Source organism: Furipterus horrens, unplaced genomic scaffold, assembly GCF_987537825.1.
Source record: "Furipterus horrens unplaced genomic scaffold, mFurHor1.1.pri manual_scaffold_11, whole genome shotgun sequence".
In the NCBI taxonomy this organism is placed as follows: Eukaryota; Metazoa; Chordata; class Mammalia; order Chiroptera; family Furipteridae; genus Furipterus; species Furipterus horrens.
In genome coordinates, this window is record NW_028327181.1 from 69,928,672 (window position 1) to 69,946,996 (window position 18,325).

The 18,325-nt window shown below is 54.6% G+C and overlaps 1 protein-coding gene across 8 annotated transcripts in view; it reads right to left on the minus strand.

Annotated features, from left to right (window-relative positions):
* Window positions 1-18,325, minus strand: part of MSI2 (musashi RNA binding protein 2) — a 371,942-nt gene that overhangs the window by 28,465 nt on the left and 325,152 nt on the right. For 3 of the 8 annotated variants that reach the window (XM_090257700.1, XM_090257694.1, XM_090257692.1), the window contains exon 11: window positions 483-506. The exons of 4 other annotated variants lie outside the window; for them this stretch is intronic. In XM_090257700.1, the coding sequence (XP_090113826.1) occupies window positions 483-506 (24 nt within the window). Of the gene's footprint in view, window positions 1-482; window positions 507-14,381; window positions 15,395-18,325 lie in introns of those variants that run through there. One more of the 8 variants, XM_090257699.1, reaches the window with a different exon arrangement.

The following is an 18,325-nucleotide window of genomic DNA, read 5'->3' on the forward strand; positions in this document are numbered from 1 at the left end:
CGAGTCCCCTCCCTTGGGCTCCCCTTGGCCACTAGCATGTGGGCACACAGCCACACACCGACCGGGACACACACACAGATACACTCCCACACCCGTGAAACAAACACCCTCTCCATCCAGGCAGACACTTGGAGGCCTGATCCCCAGACCCATTTCCAGTGGCTGTGGTTTTCAATGTGTGCCAGAGCCGGCAGCATGTAAACCACAGCCCCCCAGAGCCGTCGGCTTTAGCCACGGACCCTCCCAAATCAGGACTTGGCACAGGACAGAGGGGGAGACATGCACCACAGAGGGCAGGGAGCAGGGGGTGGGAGAGGAAAGGAGAGAAGAGCCACCCCAGACAGGAAACTAGAAGCCACTACGCTCTAAGACTATCGTCCTAGCTACATGGAACTACCGGGAGGAAAGAAGTTCAAAAGGGAACAAGCTACTCTAAGAAGGTCAGGCTAAGCTACTGAAAATGCCAATGAAAAGAGACATACTTGCATTTAAATATGGCAATAGGGCTGTTGAGGGGGGAAAAGAAAGATCCAGGTGAAATAAATGCGCGCGGTGGGCCCTGGCTGCTGGAATGGGCCTCCCAGCTCCCATGCAGACCACAGGCACACGCCTGGGGGGTGCTCCCTCCCCCTGCTGGACACCAAGGAAGGGACGCCCCCACCAAGTCCTCTCCCCATTTCTTCCACGCAGGATCTAGATTTCTGAAGATGTGGGTGTGGGCGCAATGTGCTGAAGGAAAATAAGGAAGAAGTCAAGTTATTTCTCCCTGTCCCAATTCTCAGTACACCAGGCTCACTGCAGGCGGAGAGCAGGGGGGACCCTGAGGGAGGAGGGAGCAGGTGAGGAGAGAAGGAAGGTCACGTTATTCTTGGGCTCTCTCTCTCGTGCACTTGAAGCAGAAGGTTCTCCTGGACACATGACAAGGTGGTGGTGGTGGTGGTGGTGGTGTGTGTGTGTGTCAGGGGGGCAGAATTTCGAGAGGGGAGTTTAATCAATAAAAAGACTTAACAAAAGGTCTATTTTCTGGAGTTGAGCGCATTTGGGACAAATGGTCCAAGAGAAAGAGGAAGGGGAATAAAACATATCCAAGGAAACCCATTATCCTTAATCTCAGATAAAGGCTCCTGCTGGAGACTGAGCAGCCCGTCGCTAAGGGCTGGGATTTAATCTAAAACTATCAAAATGCGGCTCAACAGAGTGACAGGTATGAGAAACTGGGCTGGGGGAGCAGAGCCACCTAGTCCTCCTCCCACAGCGAGAGAGCCCGCAGCCCTCATAGCACAGGGCCACAGCCCCTACCACACGGCCTGTCCTTCCCCAGCTCCCTGCCATCCACCTGCGGCCTCACCGGTCACCCCAAATGTGCTCTCAGATGACTTGGCGGATAAGTCCCTGATGGTATTTCCAATGGGCTCTCCTTGGTGGCTGGGCTTGTAGGGGATAGGCAAGCACAGAACCAGGAAAGGTGTGTGTACGTGTGCATGTGTGCATGCGTGTGAGTGTGTGTGTGTGTGTGTGTGTGTGTTGGGGCTGGGGCTGCTCCAGCCAGGGGCTAACAGGGGCCAGGGAAGCGTGGTGGCCCCAGCTTGTGGGCCTGTGGGAATGCATTTCCGGGGCTGGATCTGGAAGAGCAGGGAGGAGCAGCTTTGCAGACTGGCCTTGTGGTCCCGTTTGCAGCATCTCTCCCCAGACCTGGAGGAGCCGGGCTCCCCTGTGGCAGTCCAGCTCCCCAGGAAACCCCTCTTATTTTATTTTTGAAGGGACAGGGTGTCTGGGCTGTCAAGGAGAGGAGCACCGCGGCATGGGGATTCGGGGACGACCACAGGGATTAGGCAGAAGGTCTGCAGGGCTCAGGCTTCTCACGTGGCTGAGGCCAAAGCAATGCAATGGCAGTGCCCCCTGGTCCATGAGTGCCCACGGCTGCCCTAGCACCCTATGGCCCGGGGTGGGGGAGACGACCATCTCCTGTCTACTGCTGGCAGTGCCAAGAGGGGGCCCCTCTTCAACACAGCCTGCCCGGCCAGCGCACGAGGGGGTACCCAGGCTTCTCCTGGTGAGGCAGGCTTGCACAGTAGCTGGGTGCACAGACATGGAGTCTGTCTGGGTCCAAATCCTTGGCCACTAGCATGTGCACACAGTCACTTACTAGCTGTGTGAATCTGGGCAAGTTGCTTAACCTTTCTGTGCCATGATGCCCCAGTCTTTAGAGGAAGTGACCATGTCAGTGTTGGGTTAATAGGTGCGAAGTGCTTAGGCGAATGCCTGCCAGGGAGCCAGCTTCAACGAGTGTTAGCTGACGTTTTGATGAGTCCCATTAGGTCTCCGTCCAGCCACCTGCCCTGCCTTGCAGACAGGACTCTCCCCCATGCAGCTCTGTCCCACATTCTCCACCGTGGGCCATGTGGTCAGATGGTCACAAGCACACAGGGGGCCTGGGACTCCTTACTGATAACAGGGGGGCTCAATTTCCACAGCTCACATTAGAACATACATTCTTCTGTTCAGCTCTACAAACGGTGACTGGACCAAGTGCGCTGGCATGACCCTAGCAGTCCAGTCTTCTCGTTTCTTACTAGTAAATCAGGCAGAAAGGAGAAAAAGGTTTGGCTGAGAAAAAAGAAAACAATCTCGGCGCCTGAGAGCTCCAGGTTGCCTACCTGGGAACTTAGGTAATAGGAATGTAGTATGCTCCTCCTATGAGGGGACCTTGCATTCAAAGACAAATGTCTGGAGACAAAGGAATGAAGCACCAGTGGTGGAGTTCCAGGCACAGGCAGAGGCTGTCACTGTTTAATGGCAGTCACACCCAATGACCCAGTCTCCATAGCCTGGAGCTCCTTGGTCCCTCAGGTGCTATAAGAGAAGGCTCACTGGGCTGGGCAGCTTCAAAGCCTGGCCCTGCCTTGCTGTGTGACATGGTCTCCCCTTCTCTGGGCCCCGAGTGACCGACTCCTCTCTCCTGCCAGGAGGATAGGCCAGATGACCTCTGCAGTTCCTTCACCTCTCATCCTGCATGAACCCATCTTTCTGTGTAAGAACATGACAAACAGAAGTCTGTCCATCACTAGGGTTGGTGTTAGCACACCTCTGGGGTTAGTAACTCACTGACGTGAAAGCTGCCACCGTCCCACTGACAGTGAATGGGACCTTTTTCTGGACTTTATTGCAAATTAGAAGTCAGTGGCACTTGTGGTTCTTTTGAGAATTATATGCCACATACCTACTTTTTATTTTCTGTGGGATGTCCTGGTGGCTACTTATCCAGAGCACAGTTATTTTTTACATGCACATCTTATTTCTCTGGCTGGGAGACAAATTATCCTCGGGTAGGAGCTGAGCCACATGTCCCACTAGGGCAGTCACCCAGCTACCGTGCGGAAGGAAGTCCCTCCTGAGACCCAGGTGGTGGCCAATCCCCTGTGAGAGCCACTGGGGTCTCCACTCAGGGCAGTAGGTCATGTTCCTGGCCGGGGGGCTTTAGCAACACTCAGAGGAGCAGGTGGGTCCGTGTCTCCATCCAATCCTTCCAGAGGATTCTGGTGCACAATGGGGGCAGAGAATCGCTGATTTAACGGAAGCTTGGGTGCCTTAGTTTTCGATAAACACTGAGAGGGTGTTGCTGTCCTGTCCGATGTGGGGTGTAGTGTCATGCACCTCTTCCTTTGTGTCCTCTCCCCTGCTGGGCATGAGAAGACGCTGCCTGGGGCCTGGGAGGGCACTGCTGAGAGGATACTCTGCCGCAGCTACCACTTGGATGTGGCCCTTCTGTGCCTCCCACAAAAAGAGGAGATGAGGGAATTCCGAGGTTCTTTACGGCTCCAACAGGCTGTGGTTTTGAGGGGAAGCTTTCGAAACACTCTGGTAAGTAATGTGCGTTACCAACCCGAATGGTCCATTATGAAAGACAAATTTTCCTCTGTTGTTATCGCTTAAGGCACTCTCTGTCCCCTTCCCTAGCACCTGCTATGTCTCCCCCTCCAGAAACTTCTATAGATGGTTCTCACATTCTTGGCTAAACCCAAGGTTGTTTTACTGACTCTGAATACTCAAAAATCAGCAAGCAAAAGAAATTTGTCACCCAGAATGGAAGAAACATATCCCAAGAGTTTAGAAATGCTACTAGCTGTCATCTGATTGGCCCAGGACTCTCCCTGCCTGGTGTGGCAGGGCTGGTTCTCTTAAGGAAAACCCACAGCTTTTATCTTCTGTGCAGGACAAGAGAACGCGGCAGCTGCAAGGGGGTGAGAGAAGGAAAAGTTGAAGGACGCATATTTGGAGTGCGAGGACCCAGGGTTTCAAGCATAACAGAGGGGCAACTGATAACCAAAGAGACACAGTTACATGATCAAACTAAAATTTAGTGTAGAAGGAAGCAACTATATGTCTATGTGGAAAACACAAAAAACAAACAACCCCCACCCCGCCTCTAAGTTCCTGGCATTCAAAACAGAAATCTGATTTCCTTTCTAGGAGCAAGTCTGACATTCGCTGAGGATACCAACAGCGCCCTTCCCAGGGAGACCCCAGGACAGGGGAGAGGGCTGGGAGCTGCTGCTGGTGGCAGGGGTGCCGGAGTGTGGACTGGAAATGCCTGGCCCTCTGCTGGGAAGATGACAGTCATTTGGAGCCTGGCTAACACCCCTCTGGAGAGGGAGGCAGAGAGGCCAAGGAGAAGGCCAGGTCTGCCTGGACAAGGGTAGGGGAAGGCGCCACAGCTGAAGCCTGGTCCCGGATCCTCCCTGTTGCTTAAGGAAGGTGACAGGCTCTGGGGCCAGGAGCCCCCAAGGGCACTGGCACCTACAGCAGAGTGATGGCAGAAAAACTGCCCCCAATACGTGTTTTTCCATGCAATTGCTGCTTGGCTTAATGTTTAGATAATATAGAATTCTTTCGACATTTCCATGGGGATGAAGGGAAGGTACCCTGTCGTAAACAGCCTTGTGAAGTTTCATAACATTTTGTTGTCAGACACCTCCGCATGGATGAAAGGGCTGCAGAAGCATAAAACAAGAAGTCAGGGAGCATCCTTTGGAAGCAAAAGAAAATCCCCAGAAGAGGCAAGTGCAGACCAAGGGTGCAGGGCTAGGAATGAAGGTGTGTGTGTTTGCCCAGATGGCTTCTGACTCGGAGGTGCTCCAAGCAAAACAGAGTGCCTGCGGCCACCGTGCCCCGAGGACCAGCGGGGGCGAGGCCAGCCCCCTACCTCCACGTGGCATCGTGCAGCTTCTCATCTGCTCTTGGTAACCGACTCTGGGCAACGGCCCTGGGTCTCAGCCCTGGCCTGGCTCCAGCTCACAGCGTGGAGCTGCAAGGGCTGCGGACGGAGGGAGAAGGGAGAGCAGGAGGCGCTTGGGGCTGCCTCACGGCCCCGTGGAGAGTGAGCCCCTTCGCCTACCTGCTGCTGCTCCAGGCCACAGCCGACCTCCGCGGCAATTCCTCAGCCCGTTCCAAACCCAGGCTGCACACTGAGCTCCCTTGGGGAGCTCGAAAAATACTGATGCCTGGATCCAACCCTCAGAGCAGCTGAAATGCTCACTTGGCAGTATAGCCTGGACAGCAGAAACTTCTAAAGCTCCCCAGGGGATGCCAAAAGCGCAGCTGGAGCTGAGATCTCGGCTTTAGGGCCTGTCCACTTGGGTGCTGGGTCTCCCCTGGAAGGCAGGAAGCTGAGCCCTATCTCTGGGGACTGGCCCAGCAAGCACCCTTCTTTTCTTCCCGTTGAGCCTTTCTCTCACAACAGAGAGCTAGAGCCCACCCTCAACACCTAGAGCTCCTGCAGGGAACTCCATAGCTCCAGACCCTGCCTCAACCCCGAGTACCCTCCACATGCCAGGCAGTGTGCTAATCACTGAGATTATGAACCGAACATGCACAGTCTCTGCCTTCATGGAGCTTACAGCCACTCCCCGCCCCTGATGGGAAAGGGGGGTCCACCCATGGGACCAGGCTGCCCACAAACCAATGCCCTGGGCAGGAGAGACTCCAGTTCATGATAAGCAGGGCCCTGGGCAGAGGGGAGCTGCGGCTCACTCTGCCCGGGAGAAGGGGCGGATCTGCCCCTGACGCACCTCGCTGGGAGCCAGGCCCCTTCCCGTGTCCTCATAGCTGAGTGAGCAGAGAAGTAGCCATTCTAACTAGTTCTTTTCTCTAAGATCAAGGAAGCCAAAGGAAAGGAATACAGGTGTTCCTGTGACTCTGACCTTGACCTAGTCCTCGGACCGCTCACCACTACAACTCAATTCCGTTAAAAAAAAATTACCAAGGTGGGCCCTGGAACACACATGACCAAGACACAGGCCCCTCAACATGCTTTTCAGTCACCACCCACTGAGTTGGGGGCAGGGACCCTACAGAGTTCCAGCTTGGTGCAGGCTTGGCCTGAGGCTCCTCTGTAGGACTGGCCAGGGCTCTGGCACTGGCTTTTGGCCTGATGAGGACACTGTCCAGTATCACCCTGTCTCTCCAGCAAGACCTCAAGGATGAGCATGGCCATGGGGAGTTCACTGCAAGGTTGGCCCTGGCTGCCCTGGGACAGCAGTTTGTGGCCCTGGATAACCGGGGGACACTCGCGTGCCCCGAGAACAAACATCTCTGCCTGTCTCTCTGAGACCCAGACCGTCAAAGTGAGGTCTCTTCTAATAAGCTATTCTGAGAATTTCTCTTTCCGTACAGCGCTGCCCTTCCTCTCCCACTCCTCACAGGTACTGCAGTTTCTGCTTTTAAAACGTTCTCCTGCCTACCACTGATGGGCATAAGAACAAACCTCTGGTCTGATCACTGCTCCTTGTAGAGCCCTCTGGTCAGATGGCTTTTTACGTTTCTCCCTGTTCCCCAATTTCAGATGTTGAATTGCCAGAGAAAGAGTCAACATTTTGATTCCTCCCCAGAGTGTCTTGCTGAGCCATTTAAATCTAAACTTAGCAGCAGAATTCCCAACATCAGTCCTAAGGCGCTCACCTCTGTGGGCCAGGACAGGACAAGCTCACGTCTTGAGCACCCCAGACCTTTCCCACCTCGGTCCCATCACGAGCTCAGTGAGTAAACTAACATCTGTGACCACAAGCTCCCTCCGTGTAACAGGCAGACTCCACCACCTCCTGTCTGCAGAGATAGGAGGTCCCAGGCACTGAACGACAGACCACTGCTGGCCTGGGCATCGCTGGGGGACCTGGGACAGTCAGGGAGTCTTGGGAAGGAGCCCAGAGTGGTGGGGGAGGTACTGAGTGCTCAGGGCAGACCATACTGACAACCAGCATAGAAGCGGTGAAAACTTTTAAACAGCTAGTTGACAGGGTGAATGGTAGGAGCTCTGGGCCTGTTTCCTCACCTATAAAGTAAGACGGTGAGAAAACCAATTGTTACACTGAAAACAGTAACAGCGGCCACGACTGGTGCGCCTTCCCGGCCACGGGGCTTGTCCGCACCATCTCCACGAGCCTCACTGCGGCTCTGCAGGAAGACGTCACCCGTCCCATTTAAGAGGTGGACTCCAGGCCCAGAAGTGAAGGGAAACTGTCCACGACTGTGGTTAAAAGCAAGGGGGTCGAGATCCCATCTCCCTCACTCGCTGGTGGTGCCATCCCAGACAAGTCCCGTTACTTCCCTCTCGGCCTCCTTCTCTGTAACCGTGGTAATGATGCCTCCTTGTCAGGCTGCTGTGAAATTCAACGAGAGGATGGCGCCGGGTGCTCAGCATGGTTATCTGGCACTCGGTAATCGCTCAGTAAGTGGAATGATAACTTTTATTTCTATTTTTATTATTATTGCTCAAGGTAATAACAGGAGCGGAGCAGGAGAACTCCCTTTGGTGCCTTCCTATTCTAAAATCCTATTAATTTACATGACATTTCGCATCCAAAGTGCTTTAATAGATAACATTTACAATTCACTTGTGAGTGATAAGGGTATGTTTTATCTGCAGTGCAAGTTCCAAGGCTGGTAGGGTAATGTGATGGCAGCAGGCAAGAGGCTTCTGGGGCTTGGGGAGGGCCTGGATGGTGTGGCCACGGCCCTGGGACATGGTGACCACAGGTGTGGGCATGGGTTCTGGAGCTCTGGTGCTGGTGCTTGACAGCCGGATTGGTGATATCTGAGGCCCCTTTGTGACATGCTGCCCCCAGGCTCATCCAGCTCCTCCCAGCTCTTCTAGAAAGGACTCAGCCAGAGGAGCCCCTGTGGGTCCTTCCATCCAAGCAGGATCCTGTTTGCCCCTATGCCTGACAAGTGCCCCGTAAAGGCAGCGGCATGTCTCTCTGGTTCACCACCATGTTCCCGGCATCTAGGGCAAGGCCTGTGACCCGGCAGGTGCTTAATACCTAGGTGCTCAGTGAGTAAAGAATGGATGAGTGGAAGCGGGATGGATATGCAAGGTGGTGGGGGGAGAAGGTGTGTCTTCCTGCTCCTGAATCTTAGAGCATTCATTGCTGGTACTAGAGGGCAGATGAAGAAAGCCTGGAGGGATGCTCCGTGGGTGCCACTCAGGACTGGCCTCAGAGGCTCCCCTGCAAAATGAGGGGGACACTGGATTCAGCCAAACACCTGCTCTGGCTCAGAGCAGGGGACCAGGGTGGCGGGGACCACACTGGGGGAAAGTGGCCAGTGCTCTGCTTTCTGTGACAGGTGCATCTGGGCCAGGCTCTCCACCTCAAAAGAGAAAGACTGAGAGCCCAGTGGGTCAGCTTGGTGGCACTGACAAAGGCCCCAACAGGGACTAGCTTCTCATGGCAGGGTGGGGTCAGCACTCCTGGTCCACAGTGTTTGCCTGGGCTTCCCTGGGTCTGGAAAGAAGTGGCATCAGCTTCCTGAGCCAAAGTCTGTTGTCCAGCCTTCCCAGCCAAGGTTATGGGACAACAGCTGCCCGGATGGGGGACACAATCAACAGAGGCAGGAACGCAGGGGAGTGAAGACATGCTGAGCTTTCATGCCTTTAAGCCTGCTGGTCCCTCTTCATCTGCCTGGCGAACTTCTATTTGTGCTTCAAAACCCCATTCAGATGTCACCTCTTCCTGAAAGCTTTCCAGGTAGAGTCAGTGGCTCTGCCCCTGTGCTTACTCTGCATGTCCGTGAGAACACACAGGCCACACTGGGACCCAGCCCAGGCTAGGTCCTGCGGCCCTTTCTTCCACCACAGAGAATATGCTCTTGCCTCCCACCCCCCACCACTGAAGAAACACAGAGCAGAGAGTGACCCCGCTGGCTGGGGTCTCTGGGTGCACGAGAACCAAGCTGACCTGGACTCAGGGCAAGGGTCTCTGGGCAGGACTCCTCATCCTTTCAGCCAGGGAGGGAGTGGGGACCACACCTCTGCCTTCTGGTCTGTCCTCAGCTGTCCTGGAGGGCATGAGCTGCTCTTCCCTCAGGCCTGGCAGCCCGCCTATATTTTCACACTCTGAGAGATTTTTTTATTTGTTTGTTTATTTAGGCTGTGACCTTTCACTTGCACTTGCTGATGGAAATTAGAACTAAAGGGTTGGAAGGAAGGTGGTTATAGCCCTGCCGGCAGGTTATTGCAGACCTGGTGAGCCTGGCGGTACAGGCCTTGGCCCTGGCCAGTGTAAGGAGCGAGGACGGCAGTGCCCGGTAGCCGGGGTCTGGCGAGCACCGTGCAGCCCACGGAGAACAAGTGTGGGGTCATGCTCACAGCCTCCCTCACTGCTGCCCTGATGGACTGGCTGGCCCCTCTGCTCCTGCATGTGTCTCCCTCCTTTTCCAAAGGACTAATCACCCCTGCTCCCAGGGACCTTCTCAGTAACCTGCAAGGAAGGGGACAGGATAAGGATCACTAGCCCCACTTGACAGAGGGGAAACTGAGGTCCAGAGGCGTCCCTCCTCTCCCAGCAAGCCAGGGGCAAGAACTCAGTCTCCTGTCTCCCCCTGAGAACAGCGTTCTGGGCTTTACCATGTGGAGCTGAGAGCTTGGTTAGTCACATTGCCCTTTATTTATGCAAAAGAGCTTCAAGAGGCACAGAAAGCTAATCGAAAGTGAAACCCGCAATTCCCGTCAATTCAGATTGCTCCAATTCATTTCCGAAAACATTTATTAAGTGCCTATTAGGCACCACGCTCTGCCTGCATCTGGGAAAAGTGTCAGCTCCTGATTCTCCACACCGAGGGAGGGTGTGCGGTGGCATGGCCCACCCACAGCAGACCAGATTTGGGGTGCACCGAATTTTGCTTTTCCATCTTTTAAAGTAGCAGATACGCTTTCCTGACTAAGCTTGCCTTTAATATTCAGAGAGAGGATAAGCCCCAAGTGTACACCGGGCCAGCTGGCAGAGGAGTGGGCTGGCCACAGGAGGACTAGCTTGGGATTTAAAATCTAGCTTTGGGTCCAATGTGCAGGGGTAATCCCTGGAGACGAGGCTCGGGCTGCGGGGACATGCAGATTAGAGCGCTGGGGATGGGACAGATGTGCAGGCTGCTGTGTCAGAAGGAGCTTTCCGTTACAAGGGAGCACTTTGCTTTCAAGTATAGAACACGTGGCTGTGGCGCCCGGGTGTGTGGGCCCATGTTATGTCACTGTACCTGGAAAGCCTACCTTCCTGTCCTGGCATTTCAAGATCGGCTTGCCTACTAGCGAGGGATCAGCCATCATTCCCCAGGTGGGCTCTATTCTGGAACCCAACCAGCAGCGGTGAGCAAGTATCATGGCAATGCTGGTCTACCATGTTGGGGGTCTACTGGGGCTCCCCAGGAGGGCATTTCTGGAGCAGAGGAATGAGGAGCAAACTTAAGCAAGAGGAAAGAGTCCTGGCATTTACACTTAAACCCAAGTCACCAGTTCCACAGGCTCACTGCAGTGGTGCTGACTGGACACCCCTGCCCCCTGCCCCCTGCCAAGGTCACAGGGGCTGTGGAGGGAGGTCTCTTTCCTTCTGAGAATTAGGCCAGAAAAAGCAGAACTCAGGAGAGACCAAGGTGGAGCACAAGCCCAGGTTGGCCCCTCCCAAGCGGGTGCAGACCATGAGGGTCTCCACCATCTGGGTGGGCTGGAGGAGCAGGTGGGCAGAAGGGCCCTGGACTCATTCCCACGCTGGCCCAGGTTACCGATCCAGGCAGGATCCTAGGCTTTTGATGTAGCAGCTGTCAGCATGTCTGAACACTACAAAACGTCATAAACTGGACTGGACTGATAGGCTAGGCACGAGGTCGCTCAGGAAGCAGCCCCTTCCCCAAGGCCAAGGCTGCTTCCCCAGTCATGGTGTAAAGGCAGATACTTTCCCCTCCTGAGAACCCAGGTTCTCGCCATTCTGCTTTGCACATTCAAGCCACACCCCTCAAGATGGGTGTGACCCCTTAGCCTGGGTCTTGGCTCAAAGATCGGATTACTTGACCAAAGCAAAGTTTACGTGGCTGCAGCCACTCCTGACAACAGACTACAGGGCTTCTCCTGCAGAGGGAACCAACCGGATATCCAGATATCCTCAGACCACACCCCCTCCTTCTGTGTGAAACAGATGGCCATCTTTAAGTGACCAAAACTCGCCCGGTACCCATGTACCACCCTGACACTGGAATACATAAGGACAGAGTGTGAGGCGAGTGGGCGCAGGTATCCAATCCAGCACCCATGCAGGCCTCGCTGATCAATCACTGCTCCTTCCTGCTGAGCTAGGACTTGGCCTCAAAATCATTCTAAAGCTGATGCTCCAGGAAGCCAGTACCCATCAGACAACATCAGCACCCGGGTGGAACCTGTTCTCCATTGCTGAACAGGAAGGACGGCAAATTGGCACTTCCAGACCAAGAGTCGCAGGGTCTTCCTTCTTGGGACACATGCAAATTGTGTCCTGGGAGGAAGCTGTGAGCACTGAGCTGTGGGACGCTAGCCTGGCTGTCCTGGCTGCCCCAAGCACCTGTACCCGAGAACGCTTCCGTAGCTGAGGCTTTGGCCTAGAAACTTCTTGGTGTTGGGGTTGTATTAGCCCTGCATAACCCAGTAGCACTGAAAGGCCCCCAAAAGGCGACCAGCCAGCCCAAGGCAGGGGATGAGGAATGCAGGTGAGAGAGGGTGAGGCAGAGAGAAGAGGAGGTGGGGGAATAGAAAGAAGGGAACATTCTTCTGAACTCATCCTTGCAGTTCCTTTCCTGGCTCTCCTACCTCTCCACACACCTGTTCTGACTCACTCTGGAAATCTGACCACATCACTCCTCTCCTTCTAATCCAATCTGGTCTCCCCTTCCCTCCCCAAGATGCTTCTGGAAGCTCCCCATACACTGAACTGCTCATAATCTTGGGACCTCCAATGGTTCCTCTCTCAGGGTTGTGGCAGAGAGTGCCACATGTCCCCTAGTACCTATCCCACTCTTCTTCCTTAGGACCAGAGTCCTGTTTTCAGCTGGGCCCATGGTTACCTGCAGTAAAGCCATTTCTGTGGTTCCCTTGCAGCTAAAACTGGCCATATGACTAAGGTCTGAGCAGTGGGATCTCAGCAGAGTGTCACATGTGACTTTTGAAAAGTGTTATTAAAGGGAAGAGATGTGCTCCTCTGGGGCGAATATGTAATGACTGGAGCCCAAGCAGCCTTCTTCTAGTACGAGGTGGAGTCTTATTTTGAAGAAGATAGAACAAGAAGATAGGAGAAACCAAGACCTAACACGATGAAGCTACGTCCAGGCTTCTTTTATGTAAGAAACAATTCTTATTTTGTTTAGGTCATTTATTGTTTTGTGTTTTCTTACTTTAAAAAAAAAAAAAGACTTTACTTTTAGAGAGAAGGGGGAGGGAGAGAAACATCAATGCATGAGAGAAACATTGATTGGTGGCCTCTCCCTCACCTGGGGGACCTGGCCCTACAAGATAGGCATGTGCCCTGACCTGGAATCGAACCGGTGACCCTTGGGTTTGTGGGATGACACCCAACTCACTGAGCCAAACCAGTCAGGGCCAACTTTTTAATTTTCTTTCTTAAAACTGATTCAGCGTCTAAGCATGTTCTTTCTCTGCCTGGGACATATTTCCTTCCCTTCTTTACTGAGCTAACCCCATTTAACTGCAGGTCTCAGTTCTGGTGTCACCATTCCCCACTGACCCCCAGGCTGGACAAGCAGCTGACCCCTGTCTCCTCAGAGCAGATAAAGACTCCCTCTTTAGCTGAGCCCCTGTCCCATGATACTCAGTGGGTCTGACCACTGCTTCTGTCTCCCTCGGCTCGACTAAAAGTGTCTTGAAGGAGTGAGTCTTATTCACATCCAGTTATCTGGTACATAACCCAGAGTCTGATGATCAGTAAATGAAGAGGGAAGGGGGAAGAGGAGGGGTGCGGTGGGAGGGTGGGTAAGGAGTCCCAGCAACTCTCTGGCTCCACTTGGAAACACTGTATTACTCTTTTCACTGAGAAGCAGATCCACCAGCAGGCAGCCCTGCTGGCGTGATGCGGAAGGAAAGGAGAGTGACATAGTAGGAACATCAGTCCCCCGTTTCTAACATTTCCAGTTGTAGAGCATTTACCAATTTACAAGGCATGTCCACCTATGCGCATTATCCTATTGAAGTCGAGCCACCTAACTAACTAGGCTCTATTATTACCCCCAGAGCTTAGCCAAGTCACCTGCTCAAAGTCACGTGCCTAAGTAGAACCTGGAAACAAGATCTCCCAGCTTCATGCCCAGCACCCCAGGGGCCTCCTGCAACCTACCCTGTTCAGGGGAGTCAGGAAAGCAAGCCGTGTGCAAGCCACACGTGGGCCGGTGTGCACAAGCACGTGCAGGAGTTCACACACACCTGGTGCACAGATGTGGCGCGCTCTGGAGGTCCCACGGGTGTTCCCACTCGAGGGCAGGGGCGACGGCAGAGGGAGGGGCACGAGGCGAGCCATGCAGCTGCGGCATGCAGATGCTCTTTGTCCAAGGACAGGGCCACCTTGAGCGAGTGCAGGGGACATGAGGAAGCGGGGCTGGGGACAGGCGGCAGCCAGGGGGAGTGTGCATGCTTTCAGAAACTGCGCGGGGCTGTCACTGGCACCAGTTACTCAGTGCATTCACCTCCCCCGGAGTGAGAACAGGACACTGTCAGGCTAAGAGACAGCAGCACACAGCATGTCCGTGGTAAACAATTTATTTTTCTACCTCAGTTGCTTACGGGGGGGTGGGGGGGGGAGGGAATAAAACGTCATTAGGGAGAAGCACAGATGAGCTATTTACAGAGATGAAGAAAATTCACAATGGCTAAAATGTTTGGGAGGCAAGCATCCTAGGACAAGTTCACTAAAGCAAAACAATCCATAGCAGAACAAAAGAAAGGGGGGGGGAAGCCATACAGATTATTAAAAAAATAGCAGTCATGGAAAAGCGTGTCGGAAAAGAAAACTCACCAATTAGTACATCAAGCATCTTTAATGAGATGCGCAAAACTGCACGGGTTGGGACTCAAGGAGGCTGACATCTGAATGATATGGATTTGCTGACGTCTAACGCACCCAGCGGGATCACGGGGTCACTTCTCACAAACTATGAGTGTGAACCAAGGGGTGACTCTTGAGGGTCCAGCTGAGCTGCACTTGATTAATCCAAGAGAGTGGGGCTTTTTCAAATGGGGTCAGAGGGTGTCAAGATCATGAGGAAAGAAAAGCTTCTGGGGGTGACCATCAGCAGCGTCAACCCTGAGTTTTGTCCCCTCCTTCTTCCCCAGTGGACCAAGAGGCCCTTGTTGCGAGCAGGGGACGCAAGGCCAGCAAGGGCTGGGAGTGCGGGGACAGAGATGTGGCAGCGCCCGGGTGACTCCACTGTCCCTTCTGGAAGACAGGTTTGCTTACAGTTGTGGCAACAGCCACTGAGGGACTGGCCCCAAAGGCCAAGACAGCCAGAGCATGTGGATAAGGTCTTTCTTCCAGGTTAAGTTTTTCATGATGGTGTTTACAGAACTGTGTGTGTGTGTGCGCACGCTGGGTACCATCCACCACAGCACACAGGTGCTCAGGTCACCTGTTCCCAACCCCTGTGGCCCACCAGCACGTCGAAGCTCACCCCATGAGATGCCTCAGAGAGCCTGTTTGGTCATTATTTAAAATAATTTGGAGCCTTCTACCTGCATTCCCCTGAGGCGGATCTACACAGTTTGCGAGAAGCTTCCCTCTGGCCCCGTAGCATTCTGGGGAGGCGGCAGGTGGGGAGGATGGCCACAGTGCGTACAGGAAGCGCCAACGGGAAGGGACTGGAGAATGACTTTTAAAAAACTGTGTAAGCAATGAGGACAGGAGTCTTTTCCACAAATTAAAAATGAACAAAAGAACATTGGTTCAGACAGGCAGCTAGGACAGGTTCAGTGGGCGTGGAGAGCAGCTGGGGGCCCCGGCCGGGACTGTGTCCTCTCTCTAGTATTGGTAGCAAACCCCAACTTATGCCTCTCTTAAGAGCTAGTTGATAAAAATTATGTCCTGTGAAATCGGCAAATAGTCTGCAAAGTGAAATAAGAACATAAGTTAACAGGTTAAACGGAGAGTCCAGAGGGGGAAAAAGAGAGGAAACAGGGGAGCCACTGATCAGGATCATAATAATTTGAGCCCACATATTGATCCTCAGGGGCTGGGGCGGGGCGGGGCCTGGGAGGAAGGAGCCATTTCCACGGTGGTTGGTCGTCCTCACTCAGTTTTCCTACAAAAGAACTACTCCCCCCCGCGCTAATAACTCTCCAAAGGCATCCAGCCCTCTTTATCGGAGCACCTCATTTGTTTTCATAGAATCTAACGGTGGGGAGAGGCAGGTGTTGCTCAACACCTACTGTGCTCCCCTGGAAGGTCAACAGGGAATATGGGCTCCGCTGAGAGGGACACTGGACACCCAAGCGGATGAGACGGGCCTTCACAGAAAGAGTGAGTTCCGGTACACAGGAGGGCCTTTGGTAAGGGTTGGACTGCACTGTCCTGAAAGGGAGACACGGTTCGTGAATGGAAACACACGGCATAAAGAGCCTTAGCCGCTCTCCGGGACGTGGGTGTCCTTCTGTTCCTGTCAGCTAGCTATCCGAACCGTCCCACTAGGATGGAGCCAGAGAGGGGCTGGGAGGGGTGCAGGACCCACGCATGTCATGGGAGAGACTAGAGACGGGGGTGAGGGAAGTGGGTGCACAGTGAGGACACGGAAAAGGGAGACCACAGAGAAAACACATCAGGACGACTGGGTGGTGACGGGACAGCTGTGCTGATGTCTCTGACTCACAGGCTCCCATGGCCCAGGGAGGGGTCAACGGATCAGCCTGATGGGGGAGGGGAGAGGGCAGAGAGCTGGGCTGCTGCTCCTCTGGTCGCCCCTCTGGTCGCCCCTCTGCACCCCAGCCCCCTCCACCAGGTCTACTAGAAACATTGCACGAAGCCAGAGGCAGACATCAGACACCACAAATCTTCCCTCGCTGGGCCCTGCCCCTGTGCCCAGGCGCCAATAGGGGATGGGGGGGGGGCTCAAGTCTGGTTCCCCAGGGAGACACCACTTCATGAGGTCTTGACTGGGAAGTCACAGGGACCCCCAGGCTGCCTGGGGAGGGGCTGGGACACACAGAAAGAGCCACCACTCCACAGGAGGCTCCCCCGAGGTCAGCAGGGGGTAGATTGTAAAACCAGCTGGGCTCTTCCTGGAGGGGTGTGGACGGCTGGGTGCAGCCCCTGGGCCACCCCTGTCCTCGTCCGGGGCCAGTGTATACCCTGACCCTCTCTGAGAGCAGGAGGGCCTCGCTCTTGGGGCCACAGATGGCCACTGGTGAGGACAAACCAGAGGTTTTGAGGGTCCAAGTGGGATGGGGGAGTTTGATGGCTGGAAAAGAACAGAATGGCCAAGCCCCACAGGTCAGGAGCCTCTGCCTGGGCGTTTTAATGCCTGATTTCTGTCCTGTTCAAACGCATGTGACCGTGTTAAGCTGTGGGGAGCTGGTGACCACAGTAAATGGATGGGCCCTGCATACAGTCACTTCAAGCCCATTCCATGCCCTTTACCACTGCCCCTCCATCCCCAACGCCTTGGCTTATGAGATGGGGCACCCAGGGGAGCCCCATCCCATTCTACTGGCCTCAGTGCCCTGTCTGTCTAGGGCTGACAGAAGGATGCAGTTCAGAGTTCTGCCTGACATTTCCTGGGTTGGCTCACGGGGCTCTGAGGGCAGGCTCTCAGACGAGACAGAGGCCTTGGCCTGGGGGTCACTTTGTCACCCCCCAAACTACCTATGTTAGGATCCCCCAACTCTGTCCTCCTGGGACTAACTAGTGCCACACCAAGGGGGCAACAGCAACCTGATTGTGACGGGAGGTGGGCTGTGCTTACCCTCTGGGAAGGAAGCCTCCCTAAAGCTGCCACCAGCTTCGGGGCTGAGCAGGACGGGAAAGGCCTGGAGAACTGGGATGGCAGCACTGCAGGTCTCCCTGGGAGGGGCAGCGCATGCATGTGTGCGTGCGCACATCTATGTGTGCGGACCGTGCACTCCCACTGTACACTCTTCCAACAGAACCTTCCGTCGAGAGGAAAACGTTCGCTGCCTTGTGCTGACAGTAGCCACTACTGAGTAACTAAAATGCACATTTTACTTAAGATTAACTAATCTAAATCTAAATTTTAACAGCTACACATGTCTGGTGTGACCATACTGGGCAGATGGACACTGGAGAGACTGGAGCGGGGCATGTAACATGCAGGCCACCTGGGCTTGCATCCTGGCCCTGCCCTGGAACAGGGTTCCCGACCTCTCGGGGCCGTGGGTCCCTTCTGAAAACAGGGACAGTCTAATGGAAGCTTAGACAGAGCGACCCCAGACTGCGTTGCCCGGCACGGGCTGCCCACTTGCGGTGTTGTTGCCCTGCAGAGAGGCCTGCAGCCACTGAAGCGGCCCTCTGCCATAGAGAGGTGGGCTGGGGTGGGGCAGGAGGGCTTCCTCAGGGTGGCCAAGGACGCTTGCTGAGGGCTCGCCCTGATGGGAACCTGATTGGCCCCGGGGAAAGGGATACACTCACAGGGGGGTCCCCAACCCATACTTCTCCATCCAGAACTCCTGCGACTGTACCTGCCTCTCTCCCCTACAACCAGAAAGGTGTACAGACCTCAGAAACCATCATGCACAAACCCTCATTTACAGAAGGTGAAAGTGAGGTCCAGAGGTCCAGAGTGGCCTGCCCATGGCCATGGGCAGCCGGGACAAGAGCCTGGCTCTGGCACTGGCTGAGAAGTCTTCTAACTGTCCCCAATGCCCCCTGACTTGTCCCCTCACACACCCTTCCCCACCACAAAGCTCAGCCTGAGTCGAACGCTGGGCGGCACCCTGCACACACCCCTCCTGCTGTCCTCCTTCCAGAACCCTGTGCTCTCAGGGCCCTGTCTTCGCTCCCTCAGCACCTCTGCCCGCGGGTCC